Source organism: Equus przewalskii, chromosome 2, assembly GCF_037783145.1.
Source record: "Equus przewalskii isolate Varuska chromosome 2, EquPr2, whole genome shotgun sequence".
NCBI classification, from domain to species: Eukaryota; Metazoa; Chordata; class Mammalia; order Perissodactyla; family Equidae; genus Equus; species Equus przewalskii.
In genome coordinates, this window is record NC_091832.1 from 107,728,532 (window position 1) to 107,749,486 (window position 20,955).

Genomic DNA, 20,955 nt, shown 5'->3' on the forward strand with positions numbered 1-20,955 from the left:
TAAGACTGGCACGAGGATGGGGAATGTGGTCCCCCGACCCTGGACATCCTGAGTCTACACTTCTGGGTTCACAGGGGTTCTTTTTTATATTTGAATAGCACTGCCAGCTGCAGGAACGCTCTGAGGTATAATTAACCCTTTTCCTGTTCTGGAAACTGAAACTCAGAGTGGTTAATTGATTTGCCCGTGATCACATAGCTTGCCTCACATAGTTGCAATTATGTGTTTAGATTCCACACCAACTGCTCTCCCACTTTACGATCTATTTCCCATCGCTGTAACACTGCTTGGAAAACAGCAGGGCCCATCAAATGCCCAACGATGAGGAGAGCACAACTGACACGCACATCCACGTCAGTGATAAACGGCTGCTGCTATTTTCATCTGCAATGGCAGTTCTAATATCTTAGTATAAGTATTTTATGTAGTTAATTTTTTCTCCCTTTTTTTAAATTGCAGTTCTTCAGAACTAAAGGAAAAATGGCACTCTTCCCTTCAAAGGTATTTTTTCAGTATACATATTCTAAATCTTTGATCCACAATAAAAGATTGCAGATCTCTTCATGGCAGCACCCTCAAACTATTCTCCCTCTCTCTAGTAGAAGCTGTGCGAGCATCCTCAAATAACTCCTTGTTTAGATTTACCCGGCTGCTACTGCAAAAATGTCCTCTCACTTACATGCATGTTTTGCTTATTTTTGAGGAAGTTCTGCTTGTCACTCTCATCTTCCCCTTCTCTCCAACCTAATGATTGGATCCAATGTTACTCTCAAAACACATGCTCAATTTCCCTAAGTGCAGGTTACTCTACTGAGTGATTCTCAAAGCAGCTGCTACTTCCTACCCTTGAACCCAGGAAGGTGCTGGGCTCTCCAATCAGGCAGGAAAGCTCTGAGGACTGGATCTACTGCCAAATCTCACACGACAGGGGCAACCCGTTATTTTCTGGGTCATGTCTTACTTTCATGAAGTATTTTTGCATATTCTTCCAACTCATAATTTGGTTTTGCCGAGTCTATTTATATGCTTTCAAAAATAACCAAGTAGACTGAAAATATTAGCAGTATAGATTATTTGAAAAGAAGCTAATAGCTAATCCATCCTACTCTATTTTGGGTTATTATTGAATGTGATTAGGTGCATCAATCTAGCCAAAGAGAAGGACCAGCCAGAGAGCATTCCCCTCAAAATCATCACTGAGGACATTAAGAACTGTGTCTGTGTGAGTATTTTTAAGAGCAAAAATTAAATTAAATTCCAAGTTCTTTATTTGGGCAGAATGAAAGAGAAAGGCATAGACATAGACAGAGAGAGATGGAGGTAGAAACAGAGAGAGAGAGAGAGAAAGGGAGAGAGAAGGAAAGAAAAACAGGAAGGGGAGATGAGGGGGAGGGAGGGAGAAAGGAAGAGAGGGGAAGAGAAAGAGAGAATTTAGAAGGTACCAAGTGGAAAACTGTATTTTCCTGTATCCATACTGTGACATAAAACGTGAATCCCAGGTGATATGAAGCAAGAGGAATCTATGATGGCTTCAGTGCTTAAGCATGAAAAGAATATTGCATGGTAAACGTTCCTAATGTTTCTCTGGATCCTGCTAATGGTAATTATAGTGGCTTGTTGTAATAAAGTGATTTTCACAACCAGGTATTTCCTATTAGAATGAAACATTTTTTCCAATTGTTGCTACATGCAGAGTGGCCTGGGTTGTTTCCACAGTTTTTTTCTTCCTAGGATGTTTTATTTAGAATAATTGTAAAGTTACAGAAAAGTTGCAAAAATACAAAAGGTATAAAGAACACCCATATACCCTTTAGCTAGATTCACCTATTTGGTTAACATTTTACTCCATTTGCTTTATCATTTATTTTGTTGTCTCTCTCTCCTTCTCCATATTGTGTATGAAGATACCTATTTTTGAGGGTCACACATACGTCGTGGTCCTTTATCCTTAAACACTTGGGTATGTCCTAAGCATAAGGGTATTCCCTTCTATAACAGCATACAGTTATCGCCTTTAGTACATTGAACATTGGTGTGATACTTGAAGCTACCATTCATGTTCCCATTTTGCCGGCTGGCCTCAGTAATGTCCCTCTTCTAGGAGAGAATCTACTGGAGGGTCAGGTATTAAAAATGCGGAGAAGTTTTGAAAAGTCTTTCATTCTGAGGAATGTCAGCACTAATTGAACTGAAAAGGTTGAGACTTTTAAGAGATCAGTATATTTCTACCTTATTTTGTTGATGCCACTGGGGAAAAAAACCATTCACCTCAGTTGTTTCTATAGAATTTGATCTCTGAAACTGTAGTGCAGGAGCCAAGACATTGACCCTGAGGAGCAAATATTCTGGGTGTTTTTCATATCACTTTGTTCTGTTATCTGTTACGGGAGCTCTCGATCACACACGATAGTATGTGAAGGTGGAAAAAGAGGCAGTTTAAGACAGTTATTTCCTGGCCAGTAGGAAAGCCGTGCAAATATTCTGATCTGTTTCTGAGTATCGCGAGAGATGCTCTGCTTGAGGAGATAAGACTGGAGAGTTCCCTAGGAAAGCACACAGCCTGCTCTCATTTCACTTAGGGCAGGGGTTGCAGTCAGAATTTTTCATGGAAAATCACCTTTAAATTTTTGAAAATGAACTTTAATTGCATAAACGTTACACAAAACAAACATTTCTAATGTTCTTCATTCATTCCCGAAGATCCAAATTTCCCTCTAATTCTATTTCATTTCACCCTGGAGAAACTTTCCTTAGCATTTCTTGTTATGCAGATCTGGTGCCAACAGATTTTCTTAGTTTCTTTTATCTGAAAATGTCTTTATTTCACCTTCACTCTTGAAAGATGTGTTTGCTGGATGTAGAATTTTGCCTGCAATTTTTTTTCTTTCGGCGCTTTAAAGATGTTCCGCTGTCTTTTGGTCTTTATGCTTCTGATGAGTTGTCTGTGATCATTCAAACATTAATCATCTGCATATGATCTGTCATTTTTCTTCAGCTGCTTTCAAGATTTTTTCTGATTTTTGGTTTTTAGCAGTGTGGGTAAGTATCAGAGCATGGTTTTCCTTGAATCTGTTTTTTTGCCAAACAAAATCCTGTTTGGCATTTTCTAAACTTCTTGAGTTTTTAAATTTATGTCTTTATGAATGTAAATTATGTCTAAAGTTTGGGAAATTTTGGTCATTATTTCCTCATTTTTTTTTCTTCCCCGTTTTTTCTCTTCTTTCTTTCTGAGATTCTAGTTACACGTATATCAGACACTTTGATGTTGTCCACAGGCCCCTCAGGTTCTGTTATTTTTTTCAATCTTCTTTTTTCCCCTTTACTCTTCACATTGGATAATTTGTATTATCTACTTTCAAAATCATTTCCTCTTCCATTTGTCATCTTCATTATGCAATTTAGCCTGTGTAGTTTCAATTTTTTTTTCAGATTTCAGATAAAAAATTTCTATTTTTCAATATTTTTAATTTCTATGCTGAGATTCCTATATTTTTGTTTATTATGACCATATTTTCATTTCTATAATTGAGCATAATTGTAATAGCTGTCTTTGGCTAATAATTTGAACGTTTAGATCATCTCAGGGTTGTCCTCAACTCTTGAGAATTGATCACATTTTCCTGGTTCTTCATATATCAAGTAACACTTTAGTTCTTATGAAAAAAATCACATTTCCATTTTTTTCAAATTATTTGATGAAATAGTTAATTTTTTTTAAGGCGTTTGTTTGCAAAGAGCTCTGTCTACTGGAATTTATCTGTTTTGGAGAACAGACAACATGCAGGAAGAAATACACACATCCCTGGAATGACTATTTTGAACATAATATGTTCCTTATGCCAGGAAAAACCGTTATCTTACAGACCAGATAAATTAGGGAGTGATGATTAGCATTTGAAAAGAGATTCTTTTACTTTAAAAAATCTTTCATGGGAGAGTTTTTGATTGTATTGAAGGGACTTCAGACATCTTAAAAACAGCAGCACCCTTACTTCTGGTTAGGTCCCGAGGGAAACCCCATGTTTGAATGCCCCCAGACACGTCAGCACAGGAAGCTCCCAGCATGCCTGCGTCTGGGCCCTCGGAGCTCTACCACTGGGTTCTGAAGCACTTTCTCATAATCCTTAGGGCTACAAGTAGTTGGAAATCAATGAATGCTTTCATTGATAGAAGTCCCATTATAAGCAAGTTTCAGGGCCATCTGTCATATCAAGCAATTGAATTCATACGAAGAAAAATACAATGAAAGGACAAGGAATGAATTACGAAAGGATTCCCTTTGTTTTTAATGTCATCTTCAAGCCTCTGAGTGTCCCCTTATGCTGTCTGTCTTCTTTAAGCACCGTTGATTTAGGACAGGGGCCTTCCTGCCTGATAATACTCCAAAACTATGTGCGCAGTCAGTGTTCTTGGTTACCGTTTTTCTTCTTTTAAAATGTCTTTTGGAGTTCAGAGTTCAATAGATATCTCAGAATCCTATTAATTGCTTTCGGGTACTTTTCTGTAAACTGTCTTCCTATTTTAATGGAGCAGTTTCTCACTGTGAGGTGTGGCAGGGAGCTATTGTGAATACCCTAGTCACTGGCAGAGTTTGGAATGGAACTTGAGTTTCTCAAATTTTCAGTCTAATTTCCTGGACTCATTGGTTTCATTTAATTGTCTCAACATATCTTGACAATGAAAACTTAGTGACCATCATGCCAGACACAAAGAAAGTACTCACTAAAGAATAGCTTTTAAAAATGCCTTTTATAGCCAGTTCTTCTGATTTTACCAACACCAAGTATGTAATTGCAAAGAAATAAAGCCATATTACAAAAGCACAACTCAGGAAGAGAAAGGGTTCAGCTCCTCCTTTTTAAACCACCCCCCCTCCATTACAGAAATAGCCTCAAGGTGCTGAGGACCAGCCCACGGGCCTGCCCGGAATTCTCAGTCTTTCTCCTTCTTGCTTAAGCTGTTATGTTTTTTGTGCCACAAATCCTTTCAGAGAAATGTTTGATTTACTGAAATGCTTCCTACTAGCCTCATGTTATACAAAGGAATGAAAGTAAATGGTATTTAGGGGTTCGTGCTCTGCATGTGCTGTGCTGTGTCACTACCTGAAAACGAGCTTGCCTTTAGAAAACGGATAGTAATTTGACAAAAATTATTTAAATTTTTCAAATTTAAATTATAGCAATTTTTCACATTTATTTTTTACAGTCTGTAACTGTAACAGTGACCAATTCGGATACAGTGAATAACATTATCAACATGTCACTACCAATGCTTGGAATAACTGTAAGTTACCTGCAAACTATTTTTACTTAAAAACCAACTTTAATTTTTGAGATTTGTGTGTGTGTGTGTGTGTTTGCATAATGCACCACCCATCATGACAACTGATTATTATGGATTTCAAAGTCATATTTTGTCCCCCTTCAAATTTGGAAATTGAAGGCAGCAAAGCTATATTATTAACCTATATATGGTTGCTATTCTTGTATTCCCATTTTAAATTTTGTGCAAATGGAAAGTAATAGCATAATGAAATTGGGCTATAATTTTAGAGTGCTAATGGCAACATGCATTTTTATTGTATGTATTTTATACATGGACAATCACATAAGATTCTAAATATTTCCTCCTCCACTGGACTGTTCCTTCTGTATATTCTTTCCTGATTCCTCCCCTCCCATCGCCATTTGCCCTGGTTGTCATTCAAGGACTCAATCTCAGTATGATGAACCCTAAATAAGATGTTTTCTTGTGAACTTTGATATAAAGACCATCTGGCTACAGGCTCCACCCCATTGATGCAGACCCTGAGGATGAGTTGGCTAATGCCCTTTGTGAATTGGTAAAGGAGGAGACAAGTTCTGAATGAGACCACGAATCCGGGGGCGTTTGTGTCCACATCACTTTCATCCTGTTCTGCTTTTAAGTGTCTGCTCTTTGATACTTTGATGGAGCTGGTGTGAGCTGTTGAAATTCTTTTTGGTGAGAGATACATATGTTTGAGGACGAGGTTGTGTCAGGGAAAAGAGAGGGAGAGTGACATGCAGATGGACAGAAAACAAGGAAGCACTTGTAAAGCACGGCTCCTCAAATAAAATTCTCTGGAAATGTAAAAATGCCCTGCTACAGTGACAGGGCGTAATTACAAGACTTGTATTTAAAATTTGCCTAACCCAATGGTATAATAAAGCCTCTTAAAAGCAAAGGGCAACCAGAATTTTCCATAAGGAGCCAATGATTTCTGTACAAACAGAATTAATAATAATACATTTTAAATGAATTGGAATTTATATGCATGAGTAAAGCACACTTCTGCATTGATTTCTAACCTAGAAGATATGTACACTCTGAATAACAATTAAACCTTGGAAGAGAGTGAGTGTTTTTAGGGATGAGGTTAGGGAGATTGATTAATGATATAGCTCATTTTATTTCATGATTTTAATTTTCCTTAGCGTAAAGTGATCAATCTCACTAGACAAAAAAATTTCTATTTTAATGAAGAGTTGAGCTTATTTGGCTATATATGTATGCCTGATTGAAGAGATTCCAACACAGTGTTTCCAATCCCTACCTTAAAAGAAAAGGTTTTTATTAGCTCTCATTTCCTATTTGCAACACAATTTTGAGCAGATTTAGCTGTGCAGGCACGTGTGTGTGCCTGTGTATGTGTGTGTGATGGCTGCCATAGCTGGGACTCTCCTTCAGAAGGGCTAGACTGATTTTTAATCGGGAGTCAAGGGCAAGCACGGTACCTATCATCCAACAATTCCGTTTCAAACATTTTTTGCTTTATCCTCTCTTGGAGAACTCTTTAAAATAATTCAGCTGTCTTTATAATTTTGACTTGTTCGTTCCGAGTAGGCTTTACAGCATTACTGGCAATGATTCTGCTGGGAGTGGCTGTGCTCTGCATCTGACCTGTTCTCTCGGTTACAGTTCTTGTGGCTTCTTTCCCGCGTCTGCACCAGAGTCAGTGCGCTGACTTCGCTGGGCCATCTCCTCAAGGCCTCCTGGGCTTCCGCCTCCTTTAGCTCAGGGTTGCTGAGCCATCGAGGCCTTTCAAGCTTTACTTTCATGGAACAGTCATGGCAGGGTGTGTGGCTCTCTGGACAGCATGCTTGTCTGGGCAGGGACATTTGAAGGCAAAAGCCAACATTCTCCAAGGAGTCTGGAGATAGCAGAAGGCAGGACTCTCAAGATTAGACTTTTCCTCCTTAATAAAGGGGGCATAACTGTGATTTCTTTTGCTATCGGCCATGCCCAAATTGAGGGGCTGACTGCATTGTGGTTCCATAGATCCTTGGCCTTCATCAACAGGGACAAGAATCAGGGAGGGTCTATTGGAGGCTGTGAGAGGGATAAGGGGTTACTGAAATCGGCGCCATTGACTCCGAAAAACTGTAGCCACCCCCATTGACCAAATAGCATTTATACTGGCCCCAATTTTTTCTTTTTGGAAGCAGAAATGCTAAGGAACTGGTACCTGCTGTGAAAGATTTAGTGTGACACATAGTTCTTTTTGTTTCCAAGGGCTCTGAGAAAGATTACCAGCTGTGGGTCAGTTCCGGCAAGAAAGAGGCCCCATGCCCACTCACTGGTAAGTGTCTGGGAACATCTCAGAGGGGGCTGATTGGGTAGAAAACTGCAACTCTGAAGTCTCCAAGGAACGGTTGCTCAGTCTCAAGCTCCAAGACCCTTAAAAGTGAAAATCTTATGCAATATTCCTTCCTACATTTATTAAATAATTACTAAGCACTTACTCTATCCCAGGCACTGATAACATCTCTTCATTCCACGGCTTATGGTCTAGTTTGTGGGAAATGTGAGTTTTTCTTCTTTACTTTTTTACTTGACAAGCAGAGCTGTCTTGAAAAACTTATACATACTTACTTCCTCAGGTATGATGGCAACCTGGATTGGAATTTCTTTTCCCATCTATTTATTTTTTTATATTCCAGTCTTGAATTCCTCTGTTCCATTTCCTAACTACTAAGTAGCCTCTATTTTGTGAGAATCTTAAAAAATCCAGCCATACCTCTGAATCCAAGTACAAATATTTATTTAATACTTGCTCTGTGTCCGAAACTTTTCTCAGCATCATAAGGAAGATGAGATAATCGCAGTTAACTCCTCACATCTTCACTGACTAAACCACCGGTACTTTGCTGTTTCTCAGGCCGAGTTTTCTAGCATTGTTCTTGAGGTTATTGATAAATCGATTACACCTCTCCTAAAATCGTTATTAGAGCAAGTGAGCTAAAAGAATAATAATAATTCTTGGATCAGCAAATTTGTTCAGTGTGGAAAATAGAGGGACTAAGACAAGGGAAGGGACAGGCTCTGTCGCAGACCTGGCAGGAGGTCTTCTCAGCCTTCACGGAATTGAAGAGAGTGAGGACCTTGCTCTGGATGAGCTTGGGCTGAAGGGAGTGTTGTGGCTGGTTTGATCTTCTATCCAGACCACTAACACTGTCTCCCTGTCGGCAATAAGGCTGTTTTGCTTTCTTCTCATTCATGTGTTCACTGCAGGAGCACTTTGAATTTCCTTCAAGAATTTTTCTTTTGCGTTCATGACTTGGCTAACTCTCTGGTGCCAGAGGACTAGCTCTCAGCCGCCTCAGCTTTCGACATGGCTTCCTCAGGAAGCTTAATCATTTCTCACTTTTCATTTAAGGTGAGAGGTGTGTGACTCTTCCTCTCATTGAACACTTAGAGGCCATTGTAGGGTTACTAGCTGGCCTAATTTCCATATTGTCATGTCTCAGGGAACAGGGAGGCCTGAGGATATGGAGAGAGAGGGGAATGTCAGGTCAGTGGAGAGGTCAGAACACACACACATTTATCCATTAAGGTCTCCATCTTAGATGGGCAGTGTTCATAGTGCCCCAAAACAATTACAATAGTACCATCAAAGACACTGATCACAGATCACCATAACAACTATAATAATCATGAAAAAGACTGGAATATTGCAAGAACTATCAAAATATGACACAGCGACATAAAGCGAGCAAACACCGTTGGAAACATGGTGCTGATCGATTTGCTTGACATAGGGTTGCCGGAAGTTCTCAATTTGTAAAAAGCACAGTATCTGTGAAATGCAATTAAGGGAAGCACAATAAAACTAGGCATGCCTGTATTCTTCAAGAATGAAATCCACACCACACTGTTGGGGAAAAGTGCAATTCTCCACAGAGAACTCTATGGAGAGGAAGCAATTTAAAGCATGGAAGAGCAAAACAAATCACATGGCAGGCAACTCCCGGTGATGTTGGGGGCAGTTTTCCACTCTGTAAACACTGTTTTGCACTTTGCTTCTGGGTTTCCAACACCGTGCAGCCTTCCCTCTGATGGCTGCCTGGCAGGGCCCTGGGAGGGTGGGCAGCCGTGGGAGGGCAGCTGAAGGCACAGAGCCCTGCTGCTCTTGAGGAGCCCTTGTCTTTAGAACTGACAAAAGGAAACAAAAAATCTGTGTTAAAATGACATTACGAGTGAGACAACAGTGATCACAGCAATTCTGAACATATATGGTCCAATTCTTTAAAAACCATTGACCACCAATGTTTATTAATATATTTTCCTTGATCCTTATAAATCTGTGTGAGGGTAAGCATTTAAAAGGATGAATGTCAGGCTCAGAGAGGTCAAGTAATTTGCCTCAGATGTACAGATCTAGTTAGTGTCAAGGCAGAAACTAGAAGGCATTAAATATTCTCGGAGGGAAACACAGCAAAAGTCAACATTGTGCAATGCACTTACGGATCTATGCATTCCAAAGAAAGCAACGTGGTTAAAAATCTTTTTCTCTTTCCATTTTAAACTCTTTTGCTTGGGCACCTGCTTTTTGCAAGGTGTCGCCCGTGAGGGTGCACGTGGCGCTCGCTCGGGAGCACAGCCTTCTTCATCCAGAAGCTGCGGGAGAATGGCAGCACACACTGGTGTGGCCCACACGCTCACAGTAAGGAGGTTTGATCCTAATCCATCACCATCATCCTGATGCATAGTTAGATTTTTCTCTGTACAGGACATGAGCATCCCTACATAATTAAAATGAGCCATCGTCCAGCCACTGGGCTCCTGCCACAGGGACCAGAGGGCTCCACCTTCCAGGAGTCCCCAGACACGCAAGGCCAATTCATCCTGAAGCCAAGGCACCCAGCCAGGAACCAGCAGAGGAAAGGTGAGCCCCTCCCCTCCGGCAAGCGCCTTCTCTTGGCTCATGTCTCCACTTCCCAAACGCGTGACACAGAGCTGATTTTCCATGTGTGGGTGGAGGGCCCGTGTGGACAGGAACCCAGTACCCGCCCAGAATCAAGCTTAGAGAAACTCCAAAGGTCTGAAATCAAGACCCAGCTCAATTCTAGGAAGGTTTTTTTTCTTTTTTAATTCTTCTAGGTAGACAGTTGCTCCCTTCTCTGTATCCCCAGAGCACTGTTGCCATATAGTTCTGTGTCTGCACATCCATGTGTCTTCTCAGAGCATGTGCTTCTACAACCCGAGAACGTGCCTTCCCGATCTCAGGGATTTGTCCAGTATCTCGGTCTGTCACGGGAGGGGACCAAATGACCACATGTCTTAGACACACCTGGAATCAAAAACTCCAGTGGAGCGAAGAGTTATGGAATTGAACTGGACTCTCTTCTGGGCTTCGGCTGAAGTGGCCTTGGGATTCCAGAGAGAACTGGACTCTCAAGTCTGTTCCCACAGCAAGCTCGCTTTCCACGTCTGCTTCAGACCCAGGGCGAGACCAAAACTAGACTGAATGTTTACGGTCAGGGCTTTTTTATCTTCCTTCTTGTCATTTTTTCCCCTACCACTCCAATATTTTCCCATTGATATTTCTTTCTCTGAAGAAGACATTTTATTTATTTGGGAAGTATTTGAGCCAGAATAGAATTTCTACTTCAAAGTATTTTTATTATGATTGTTATTCTAGAAGGATAAATTTTCAAAAAATTTATTTTTTAATACACACACCCTAATTGGAGCATGAGGAAACACTAAACTAAATCTTGCCAGGACTGTTTAAAACTAGCTAGGTTTTGGGGGCCAGCCCGGTGGTGTAGTGGTTAAGTTCAGTGCGCTCCACTTCGGTGGCCCAGGGTTTGTGGGTTTGGATCCCAGGTGCTGACCTACACCACTCATCAAGCCAAGCGGTGGAGGCGACCCACATACAAAATATAGGAAGATAGGCACAGATGTCAGCTCAGGGCCACTCTTCCTCAAGCAGAAAGGAGATTGGCAACAGATGTTAGCTCACTGTCTATACTTTCTGTCTATGCTCATAGAGTAGCTGAATGTGTAGCTTTGTATCAAGGGATAGAGCACTCTTCTTCAGAGCATTCTTGTTTAAGCTGAATAATGGAATACATTTGGATAGTTTTAGAAATAATAAAATCAGGTTAAGAGTAGGAAAACCAGGTTGCATACAACAACTCAACCTATATTTTAACGTGTATCTGAGACAAACATTTGTACATGCAGACATATAGAAATCTTCTCCTGGAGTTAAGAATGTATTGGCTTTCTTCTCTCTTTTTAAAATGGTAGGGGTATCAAATGCCAGGCAGGAAGAAGCCTTAGTTAGGGGAGTGGTGGCATTCCTTCATGACTGCTACCTTCTGGAGGCAGTGAAATCAAATGGAGAATGGGGGTGGGGTCTGCTTTGGGGGGAGGAGACAGATGTCTAGGCCTCCTTAGGCCTCTGAGTGAGGGAGATGAGATTTATCAAGGCTGCTATGAGCCATGCCTTATGCTGAGTGGGACCTTCTAGTATTTAGTCCAAAGAGGTGTAGGTAGCATCATTTACATTAAAGTTGACCAAACCAAAGCTCAAAGAGTTTTCAGTAAACTTATCCGACTAAGCGGCAGAACCAGGAGCCTTCTGTTTCTCGGATCCTGCTCTCTCTGGTCCAGCCCCAGGAGCACTGCATCCACGTGAGTGGACATGGAGATGCACTCACTCCTTCCCAGGAAGGCCGAGTGGTTGGACGTTGAAGGCTACTTGGTGAAATGTTGCTTCACTGTTTATCCTTCTACAACTTGGCTCCTCTGTTGACATTTTTAGTATTCGGTATAAACATGTGATTTAAACAAATGTTAAGGTACCTTCTTAGGTAAACATTCATAGCTGAGCAGTAGAAACTTGGAACTCAGCTTTTCCTTGCTGATCACCTTTCCTTTGAAAAGCATTCTTTTGACAGGGGCTGTTGGGTAGTTAAAAATCATCTCTGGGTAGCTTTGTGGGGTGTCCGAAGAAACACGGCCACCTGGAATCTTACCACATAGCCAGCATTTAATGACTACTTCCCAAGGACCCTGACTGCTGATAGTCATCATGGAGCTGCCTGAGCGTTGTGGCCCCCAGAGCAGAGGTCAGAGGCCGGCTGAGAAGTGGGCTCAGGCAGGTTGTGTCTTGAAAGGCAGATCCTTTTGCTGAAAGAAAGTTGACCATGGTTGGGCGTTCAGAAAGCAAACAGGGAATCTAAGAGTGGGAGGAGACTTACTATGAAAGTAGATGATTGCCAAACTCTGCTTGATTTGAAAACCAAACCTGGTTAGCTTTCGAAATGTGATCTGTCACCTGAATCCACTGTTCATACTAAACATCAGAAAACACGGACAAGTACAAGTGAAGTGTCTCATGCAACAGGCAGGAGAGAGCACTGCCTAGGAAGCATTTCCCCTGGAAGAAGTGACCCCGAGTCTGAGCAAGCCTCTAGGTTTGCAGGATGAGGGGAAGAAGAGCACATTAACACCACAAGGATGCAGTTGGCCAATTTCCAAACGTGGGAAATTCTGTGCAAAAGCTGACTCAGTTCCTCTTTCTTCTTGCCATCGCAATGAATGTGCCGTAAGTAAATTAAACTAACTACTACTGATAATCTCACTTCTTCTTTGGATTCAGGCCAGAAGTCAGTGAGAATTAATTTTATGGGCAACTGGGCCCTCCGGCGTGGCTCCAGCACCTGCCAGGACCTTCTGCACGTGACGCCACCATCCCCAAAGCCAGGGCAGCTCTTCGGCGTCAGCCTCGGGGATGTGTGTGAACGCGACAGCCTGCCCCCTTCTCTTCTGGTGGGTCTCATTTTGGTCTTCTGTGGCTTTCCTGAGGAGGGAGAACTCTGAGAGGTCAAGTGTCTCGTTTAAATCTATCCCTAAATGGAGAAATCTTTAGACAGCCGCTGGCTTTGGGGGAAAAGCTTTGCTAATATTACGTCAAAGAATAAAATCTGATTTAGGTACTGCTGAGTCATAAAGCAAACACGACAAAGAAAAGATACCCATGTCCATTCCATAGGTTTCAGCAAAGACCCACATATGCCTGCTCAGATCAATGCAAATGGGCTCTATGTGGATGAGTCTCTGAGAGTCCACCCCGTCTCATCTTCTCTGAACTCCACAGTAGTCTTCAGCCTCCTTCAGCTGAGTCTACTCAATCTCACTCCTCAGAATCTCTCAGGTGATTTTGACCTGTATTTCCAGTGCTGAAGCATACAGACTCAGCCTCTGGCATATGTGGATCCTTTCATCCAAATAGAATGTGTCAAGTGACAGCCACAGAATTTGGCCTGTGTTAACTCAAGTTGGTGTATGGAATTGTCAGTGTCAACATTTATTGAGTGTCCAGTATCTCTCCAAGCACTCTACCAGATCTAGGGAATTTTAGGCTAACGATGAAGAAATGTGTCATGCCAGTCCCATGCTCCTACTACCTCAGTCCTTGCAAGTTTCACAGCAAATTTAGGGGGTAGCTATGATTATCATCATTCCCACTTCACAAATGAGAAAAAAAAGTAACCTCACTAAAGTGTACACTGTGCCCAAGGCCACACAGCCAAGATGTAGCATCATAGGATTCGGGTCCCTTGGATTACCTGACTCCAATACCTAGAGCCTTTCTGCACCACAAGCAGAGGACATGAAGATGCAGCAAAAGGAAAGGAAAGAGTGATGAGAAGGGGATGTAATTAGAGGAGGAGGAGAGGGGTTTGGAGAGCCCGATTTGAAAAGAGGGAAAGCAATCCAGGAAGTAGAAATGGGGTACGCAGCCCCTTAAAGGGGAACGAACAATGGGACACGGGTATGGCACAAAGATTTCCATAGCTGGGGAAGAGCAGCTATATTAGGGCACGATGAGGAAAGATTGGTGGAGTAGGAGCGGGTGATTCCACAAAGGCCTGGAAGCAGGGAAGTTTGATTCAAAAGTGTCAGTTCACTGAAAAGGAAAATCTGACTTAACAACTGTTTGAAATGTTTCAGCATATGAATGTAGAAGGGATGGTTGGGTAGAAAATAGAGACACTGAGAAAAAAAATTCCACGTTTGCTTGCATGCCCCCACCTCCAGCACTGCACCTCGCTTACCCCAGCTCCGACAAGGGGGGAGCGGGTGCTCTGGGCTCCTGGATACGAGGTGCCATTGATTTTTCCTTTCTCTTCTTCCCTATAGGATATGCTTTGCTTTATCAAGCAAAAAGGGCCGCTCACAGAGGGCATATTCAGAAAATCGGCCAATATGAAATTATGCAGAGCCCTAAAGGAGACATTAAATGCTGGGGACAAAGTGAACCTGGACTGTGAATCTGTTCTTGTGGTCGCATCTGTCTTAAAGGTAGGGAAACTTCTAGCATTATCCACACACAGCGTAACTCTGAAGGTACATGATCAATTTCCTTCACCGTGATTGCCCAGGAACCATAATAGGCATAATAGATTGAGAAACTGAAAAACACTTCACGAAGTCCAAATTTAAGGGCGTTAGTTTGGGTGTTAAAAGCCCCAAATGTTAGATATACTTTCCTTTTTCATCACACACTACCTTCTCCTTCTTCATTCCTGAACATTATCCCAGAATAATAATAATAAAAATTCTAAACACACACTTAGATATACAGAACGTTTACCAGAACAAACATCCTGTTTTTGATGACTTCTTCACCATTGTCCTAATGAAAGCAAAGTTTACAAAAGAAAATTCGTATGAAACATTTGAAAATAGATAGAGAGGTTGACCGTAGTCAGTAAGCCAACATTTGTCATTCAATGAATCAAAAAATGCTCAATGAGTGACCAAAAGCTCCGTTCACTTCCTCATCCTTCTTTCGCCTGTCTCTTTTAATTTAAAAGTAGTGTAGGGGTGACTTCACTTTTTTTGCCTTCTTTCACCCTTACCAAATTTGGCATCCTTTATTAACGTTTGTTATGCTTAACCCACCACCCACGATTATGGTCACACAGTAACAAGCTCCTACCACATGCTTCTTCTTATAAATCTGACTTTTAAAGTAGGTGCAGCAACGAAAATTTGTTTGGAATTCTGAAAATTCAATAGATTTATACAAAAAAGTTTTTTAAATGATACAGCTAAATCACAAATATCCAGTTATGTTTCTATGAAGGGAATCATAGAACAGGGAAAGAATTGACTCAATCCATCTTGGTATTTGTTAACAGCTCTAAAGAGGAATGTCATAAGTAGAAATGACTACAATAGGTTATTAAAATTCTCTTATAATCGAGATTCCATTTGGTCTTTCCTTGTTCCCCATGATTGTTCAGCTCTGTCATAAATAGGGACAGTTCAGAAGTGGCTTAGAGTCGACCACTGTGACACTGGGATGATTAGAAATATACACTAGGCATGCAAATAGCAAGTTGAGTGTTGCCTTCTGTGAGGTGCACACCTGGAACTGATTTTCCAGCAAGAGTTAGAGTTGCCCATCAGCAGAGTCTTGCCTATCTGTCTGTTATAAGTACAGACTAGCAAGGGGGTGGCCACTCGTGGGTATAGTTCTTAGACATTCCTAAAGTTGACTGATCTTGGTGGGGAATCAGACTTTGCAACTTGGCTTTGATAATACCATGCCCAATGAACTGGAGTGTTGACCTAAACCAGAAATGAGTACGTCATCAGGACCACATTGAGTTTGCCATTGAGCTGTCTAAAAACAGAGGTCCAGCAGTGAATACCCTTGGCATATTCTGCTCGGGTCATGTTCTGGCTTCACCACACTCAGCCTCACCAATGGGCTCCCACAGAACAGGGTTCAGGAAACAGAGAGGAGACACATGCTCCGAGTGCATGTAGTGTGGTACGCATGAGGCAAGGGCCCTCCTGCACGCTCCCAGACTCGAAGAGCCGGCCAGAGTTGGACTGCTTCCTCCCTCCAAATATATTGGAAGCACTCCATAGGAAACACGGTGAAAAGCACTAACTACCATGGCTAGCTACAATACCATGGGTACCACACACCAATCAACATAGTCAAAGTGAGAGGACTGGGACTCTGTCCATTGGCTTCTCTGCTCTGTCCCCAGTGCTCACAACAGTGCCTGGCACTAACAGCAGCTCAATAGGGATTAGCATGAGTGAACCATCATTAGATTCTAATTAGGATAGTTGCCCTGAGGCACTTCTTGAGCAAGCCACCACTAAGAGAAGGCGTGTGCTGCTGAGTGAGAACAATGGAAGCTAGGTGTGCTTGGAAGCTAGCAAGACAATGTGACAACTTCCCCTCAGTCTTGCACAAACATTAAAGCTTCGCAAATTTTAATAGGCCCAATTCTACGATGTTAAACTTGTTCCTCAGCCCTCTAAAGTGACAGATGTTCCAGGCCTCCACTTAGGAAGCTGACATTTGTGCGTCTGTAGCCCTGATACTCAGAGGCCTGAAGTTGCGATGTATCTAAGTTTTTAGTAAGTTTCTTCTTTTGGAAGGATCTGTATGTCCCACTCACAGACTGTAAGGGGTAACACATTGTTACCCATTGGGGATTTTGATATATTTCCAATGTCTGCTGCTTCCCAGTCTGCAGAATCGAACGTTCATACAGTTAAAACCAGGAAGAACGAGGCTATTGTGACGCAGTGTTCTCCCAAGGAGCACACATACCTCAAGTCAGAAGGCTCAGTTCTCTCTTAATATGTGTGCGAGAGCACGAGGGTGTGCGCGTTTGGTTTGTTTCAGAACTTCTCTTGCTTGAGTTAAGAGCAAGCACTGTGTCTCAAACGGGGATGGGTATTTCTTCTCAAGAAACTAGCAGGATTGAGGATGACGTCTCACCGGACCTTGTCAGTTTCCACTAGTTTACTAAAATGGACACCAAGAGGAAGTTCCAGGTGATAGAAGGGGGCTTTCTCTTCACTCCCACTGTGGCCCACTCTGCTTTGATGCTTCTAAGTTTTAGAAGTCCAAGCACCCACTTCAGGGTGTGCAAGTCAGTGGAGAGGTGGAGCTGAGCGCTGCGTGGGTCACAGTGTGGGGAGCCTGAGAAGGAAGTGGGGACAGAAACTCAACTTTTCAACTCCATGTTTTCCCTGTAATTTGTCCAATATGTATTTGCCATAAGAATAATACTCTTCTTTTGATGTGTGTAAGGATTTTCTTCGAAACATCCCAGGGAGCGTCTTTACATCTGATCTCTATGCTAAATGGGTCACTATAACTGATGGAGAGAACGAGGAGGAGAAAATCGCTGCCACTCAGAGGTAACGATGCTATGATTACTCTACTGGGGCACACCTCAAAAGTACAATCAACATACTCTTAGGAAAATATTAGCTTATACTTTACAGCTTTGTCCACTAAAATAATGACCAATGCCAAAGAGTTTGATTTGACCACTCCCACGGAGGCCAGTTCAAAAATAGAGGCATGCCTTACTGCTCTTATTGAGTTCTTGTTCTTCTCCTAGTCTTGTTAATAAGGAATCCTTGACCATTTTATACCTTCTGAATATATGAAACTGAGAGCAGAGGAAATCCTTTGGTCCAAGAGAGATGCTAAAGGACCAATCTGCCAGGGATATGGTCTTACCTTTGTCAAACACTTAACTAGCCAGAGAAGTTCTTATCTGGTTCAGGAACTGAACTCAATGAAACATTTTTGCCTGGAACTTTGCTGGGCTCTTACCCTGAGACAGTGTTCCTATATTGCTACCTTCAAAACAAAGGGAGCCTTTGAAATTTCATCACTGTTTAATTTAATCAATGAGCTTTTGTGAACTTTAATTGAAGAGTTTCTGCAATGTTTCAGAGTTTTAAAATATATTTAGATTAAATTCGATATTAATAAGATGTGCCCAAATGAGAACACGTTCTAGGCGTTTCAGGGAAATATTTCAGGCAGCATGTTTATGAGGGCCATTTCTGCATTCTCGTGCATGTTCACTGGGCTTTGTGCCTGCTCTACAAAGAAGTCCTCTGTTCCCTTTCTCTGTATTTCCAACTTCCTAAGCAAAATGACGTGCTGTCTTTAAAGGTCCATTTTTGTGTCTTTAGGCTTTTGGACGAGCTGCCCAGAGCCAATGCAGTGCTCCTGCGCTATCTTTTTGGAGTGCTGCACAACATTCAGCAGCATTCGTCCGTCAATCAGATGACAGCTTACAACTTAGCCACCTGCATAGCCCCAAGCATTCTTTGTTTGCCCAATGCCTGCAGTGCAGAATTAGAAAGTGACATCACAAGAAAGGTAATGAAAGCTCTCATTTGCGTGCCCTAGGGGTCAGAGTCCCCACTTGGAACCCAAAATGGACGGTGTTAACTCTGACAGACCAGTTTTTGAAAGTGCATCCGTTGAGTGGCAGAGTCATTTATCCTCCTCTGTGGGGATGGGAAGGAGGGTTGTTAAGGGGGAACTGTGAGCAGTTGAGTCTCTCCTCCCTTCCTGTCCATGAGACTAAACTCTGGACCGACTGAACAGCAGAGAGAGGAGTGGCCCGATATGACAGAAAAGAACCTGGGCTTTGGAGTGTGACAAGCCAAGGTTCAACTCTCAGCCTAATCACTGAGGGATGTGTAACCCTGGGCAAAGTTTCCAAGCCATGGTTTCTTCATCACACGATGGCGACAGCACCCAGCTCCTCTGGTCATTACTGGCACATCCTAGGCAGCTTGGGCAATATGAGCACCCATGGCTCCACACACTTTGGCCTTCCTCTGCCAGCTGTGGCTCATTCAGAAAAATACTTGGCTACTATTTTGCCTCTGCTATAGGGTGAGGAAACGAGTAAAAGATTCCAGAACATCCCATCAGAGCTACAACATGCCCAGTAAGATCATAGCTGTTTCCCAAGAGAGTTTCCCAGAGAGGAAGGGTGGGGCAGGCAATGCAAGAAGAGGGGCTGCAGCCAGACAAACTGAATGGTGTCTCTCCAGCTGCTTTCTTCCCTCACAAAAACCCACAGAAATCTCTGCTGCCCAAGTTTAAGCAGCACCTAAACTTACAAATGAATTTCACATGTCCGTGTCTATTGGGTGCTTTATAAATTTTCCTAAGATGCGATATGTCAATTACATCTCAACAAAACTGGAAAGAAATTTTTAATGAAAATGAACAGATAAAATTTCATAAGAGAGTATACATCTTCCCCCAAACATCCTATGTGGGTTACATTTGAAAATTGCCTTTGTTTTCAAGATGTAACCATTGATATAAAAATGTTAGCTTTTAAACTAGACCAGAAATTATGCCTTTAGTCCACTGATGAAAAGTATTTTAAAACCTGTGCCCAAAGTACTCATGAACGTATCACAGTTCGTTCTTAGAGAAAACTGGTTCTCTGAATTTTTCTTAGTATTCTTTCACAATTTTTGTTAGAGCCATGATTCATGTATGAAATGTGATTTATAACTATGCCATATGAAAAAGAACACCCCGTTTTTACCCTTTTGTGTTGCAGATTTCTCTTGTGCAACTTCTCATTGAAAATTGCCTCCAGATATTTGGAGAAGACATTGCTTCCCTCCTGGGGGGAGAGCTCCACGCATTGTGATGGCAGTGAGAAGGCTGCAGATCCTTCGACTGACTTCGGTGAGAAACAGGCAGCGAGGCCACCAGGGGTCATGGGAGATACCTAGACAGGGGATCCCAGAGCACATCCCAAGGGCAGTGATTCCCATCTGCTCCTCCTTCCACAGGCTGGCTCACAGGTCAGGCAGGGTTGCACACTGTTGTGAGACCAAAGAAAGAAGTAGTCGAGGTCTCTGACTTCAAGAAGTTGCTGGTGCAGCTCATAACAGCTTTAGTAGACATCATGTGATAATAGAGTGTATGGGAATTTTTTCAAACAAAACTTCCAATATATTATCTGTATAATAGACATGCTCTGGTTGAAACCAGAGTGAGGGCCCCAAGGCGCTGCTGCTCAGTGGTCCCTGAAGCACAGAGGAATTCCAGTGCTCTTTGAAACCGATTAAGAGGAGCAGCATCATTGAGAAAAAAGGAGCTGACTTGATGTCAGACAACCTTTCAGAGTACTGCAAACTCCTGTGCTACCATTTCCTGGCTGTTTTATCTTTGGCCAATTATTCTAGCTCGTTCTCAGTTTCTTCATCTCTAAACTGTGGGGGGTTAATAGTGTTTAAATCTTAGGATTGTTGTAAAGATTAAATAAGATAATGGATATAAAATAAATTTGTGAAAAAGTATTTAATAAGGCTAGTAGAAGTGCCCCTGAGGCTAGAGCTGGTATTATTGGTGCCTCGCTAATCACAGCTAACTGGCAGGAGTCCATTCTATAAGGTAGAGTTTAGATTCAGAACCTGGGGGCCTGTATCATGAGCCCCTTCCTATTTTTGACATTTCTTGGTTTAAGACATTTACCTCAATGCTCTGAGGAAGTCTTTAGGAAAATCCATTTCATCGGAATGAGATGAGTCTAGTATCTGAGAATATGCTTATACTAAGACAATCGTTGGTTTTTCATTTCAGGAATGTCAACCAAGCAACCTCTTGAATCCAAGCCAGTGAGAGTGATAGTGACTTACAAAAAGGCACAACTGCAGAATGATTCCGAGGCCCCACGTGGCGTGGGTCCACCCAGCTACCTGTCTGCAGTGCTTTCAGTCACTGAAGATTAGAGTCTCCATAATCATACTCGACCCTTTCCTTTCCTTTCCTTCCTGTAATATCCCACCAAGAACGCTTTTTCCAAAATGTTTTCGGGA

General features: G+C 42.1%; 1 protein-coding gene across 7 annotated transcripts in view; it reads left to right on the plus strand.

The window, feature by feature from the left end:
* The window catches only part of LOC103545149 (rho GTPase-activating protein 20-like), a 29,550-nt gene extending 8,609 nt beyond the window's left edge, over positions 1–20,941 (plus strand). Inside the window, exons 4-14 of one of the 7 annotated variants that reach the window (XR_011537232.1) lie at positions 460–501; positions 1,138–1,222; positions 5,206–5,283; positions 7,534–7,600; positions 10,031–10,186; positions 12,914–13,083; positions 14,458–14,619; positions 17,387–17,496; positions 18,289–18,478; positions 19,689–20,033; positions 20,720–20,941. Coding sequence is in view for 5 of the 7 variants with exons in the window: in XM_070609218.1 (XP_070465319.1) it covers positions 460–501; positions 1,138–1,222; positions 5,206–5,283; positions 7,534–7,600; positions 10,031–10,186; positions 12,914–13,083; positions 14,458–14,619; positions 17,387–17,496; positions 18,289–18,478; positions 19,689–19,781 (1,153 nt within the window). In the remaining 2 variants the exon portion in view is untranslated. Of the gene's footprint in view, positions 1–459; positions 502–1,115; positions 1,223–5,205; positions 5,284–7,533; positions 7,601–10,030; positions 10,187–12,913; positions 13,084–14,457; positions 14,620–17,386; positions 17,497–18,288; positions 18,597–19,688; positions 20,034–20,450 lie in introns of those variants that run through there. The other 6 variants (XR_011537233.1, XM_070609218.1, XM_070609217.1 and 3 more) reach the window with 6 other exon arrangements.
* Positions 20,942–20,955: the final 14 nt, after the last annotated feature.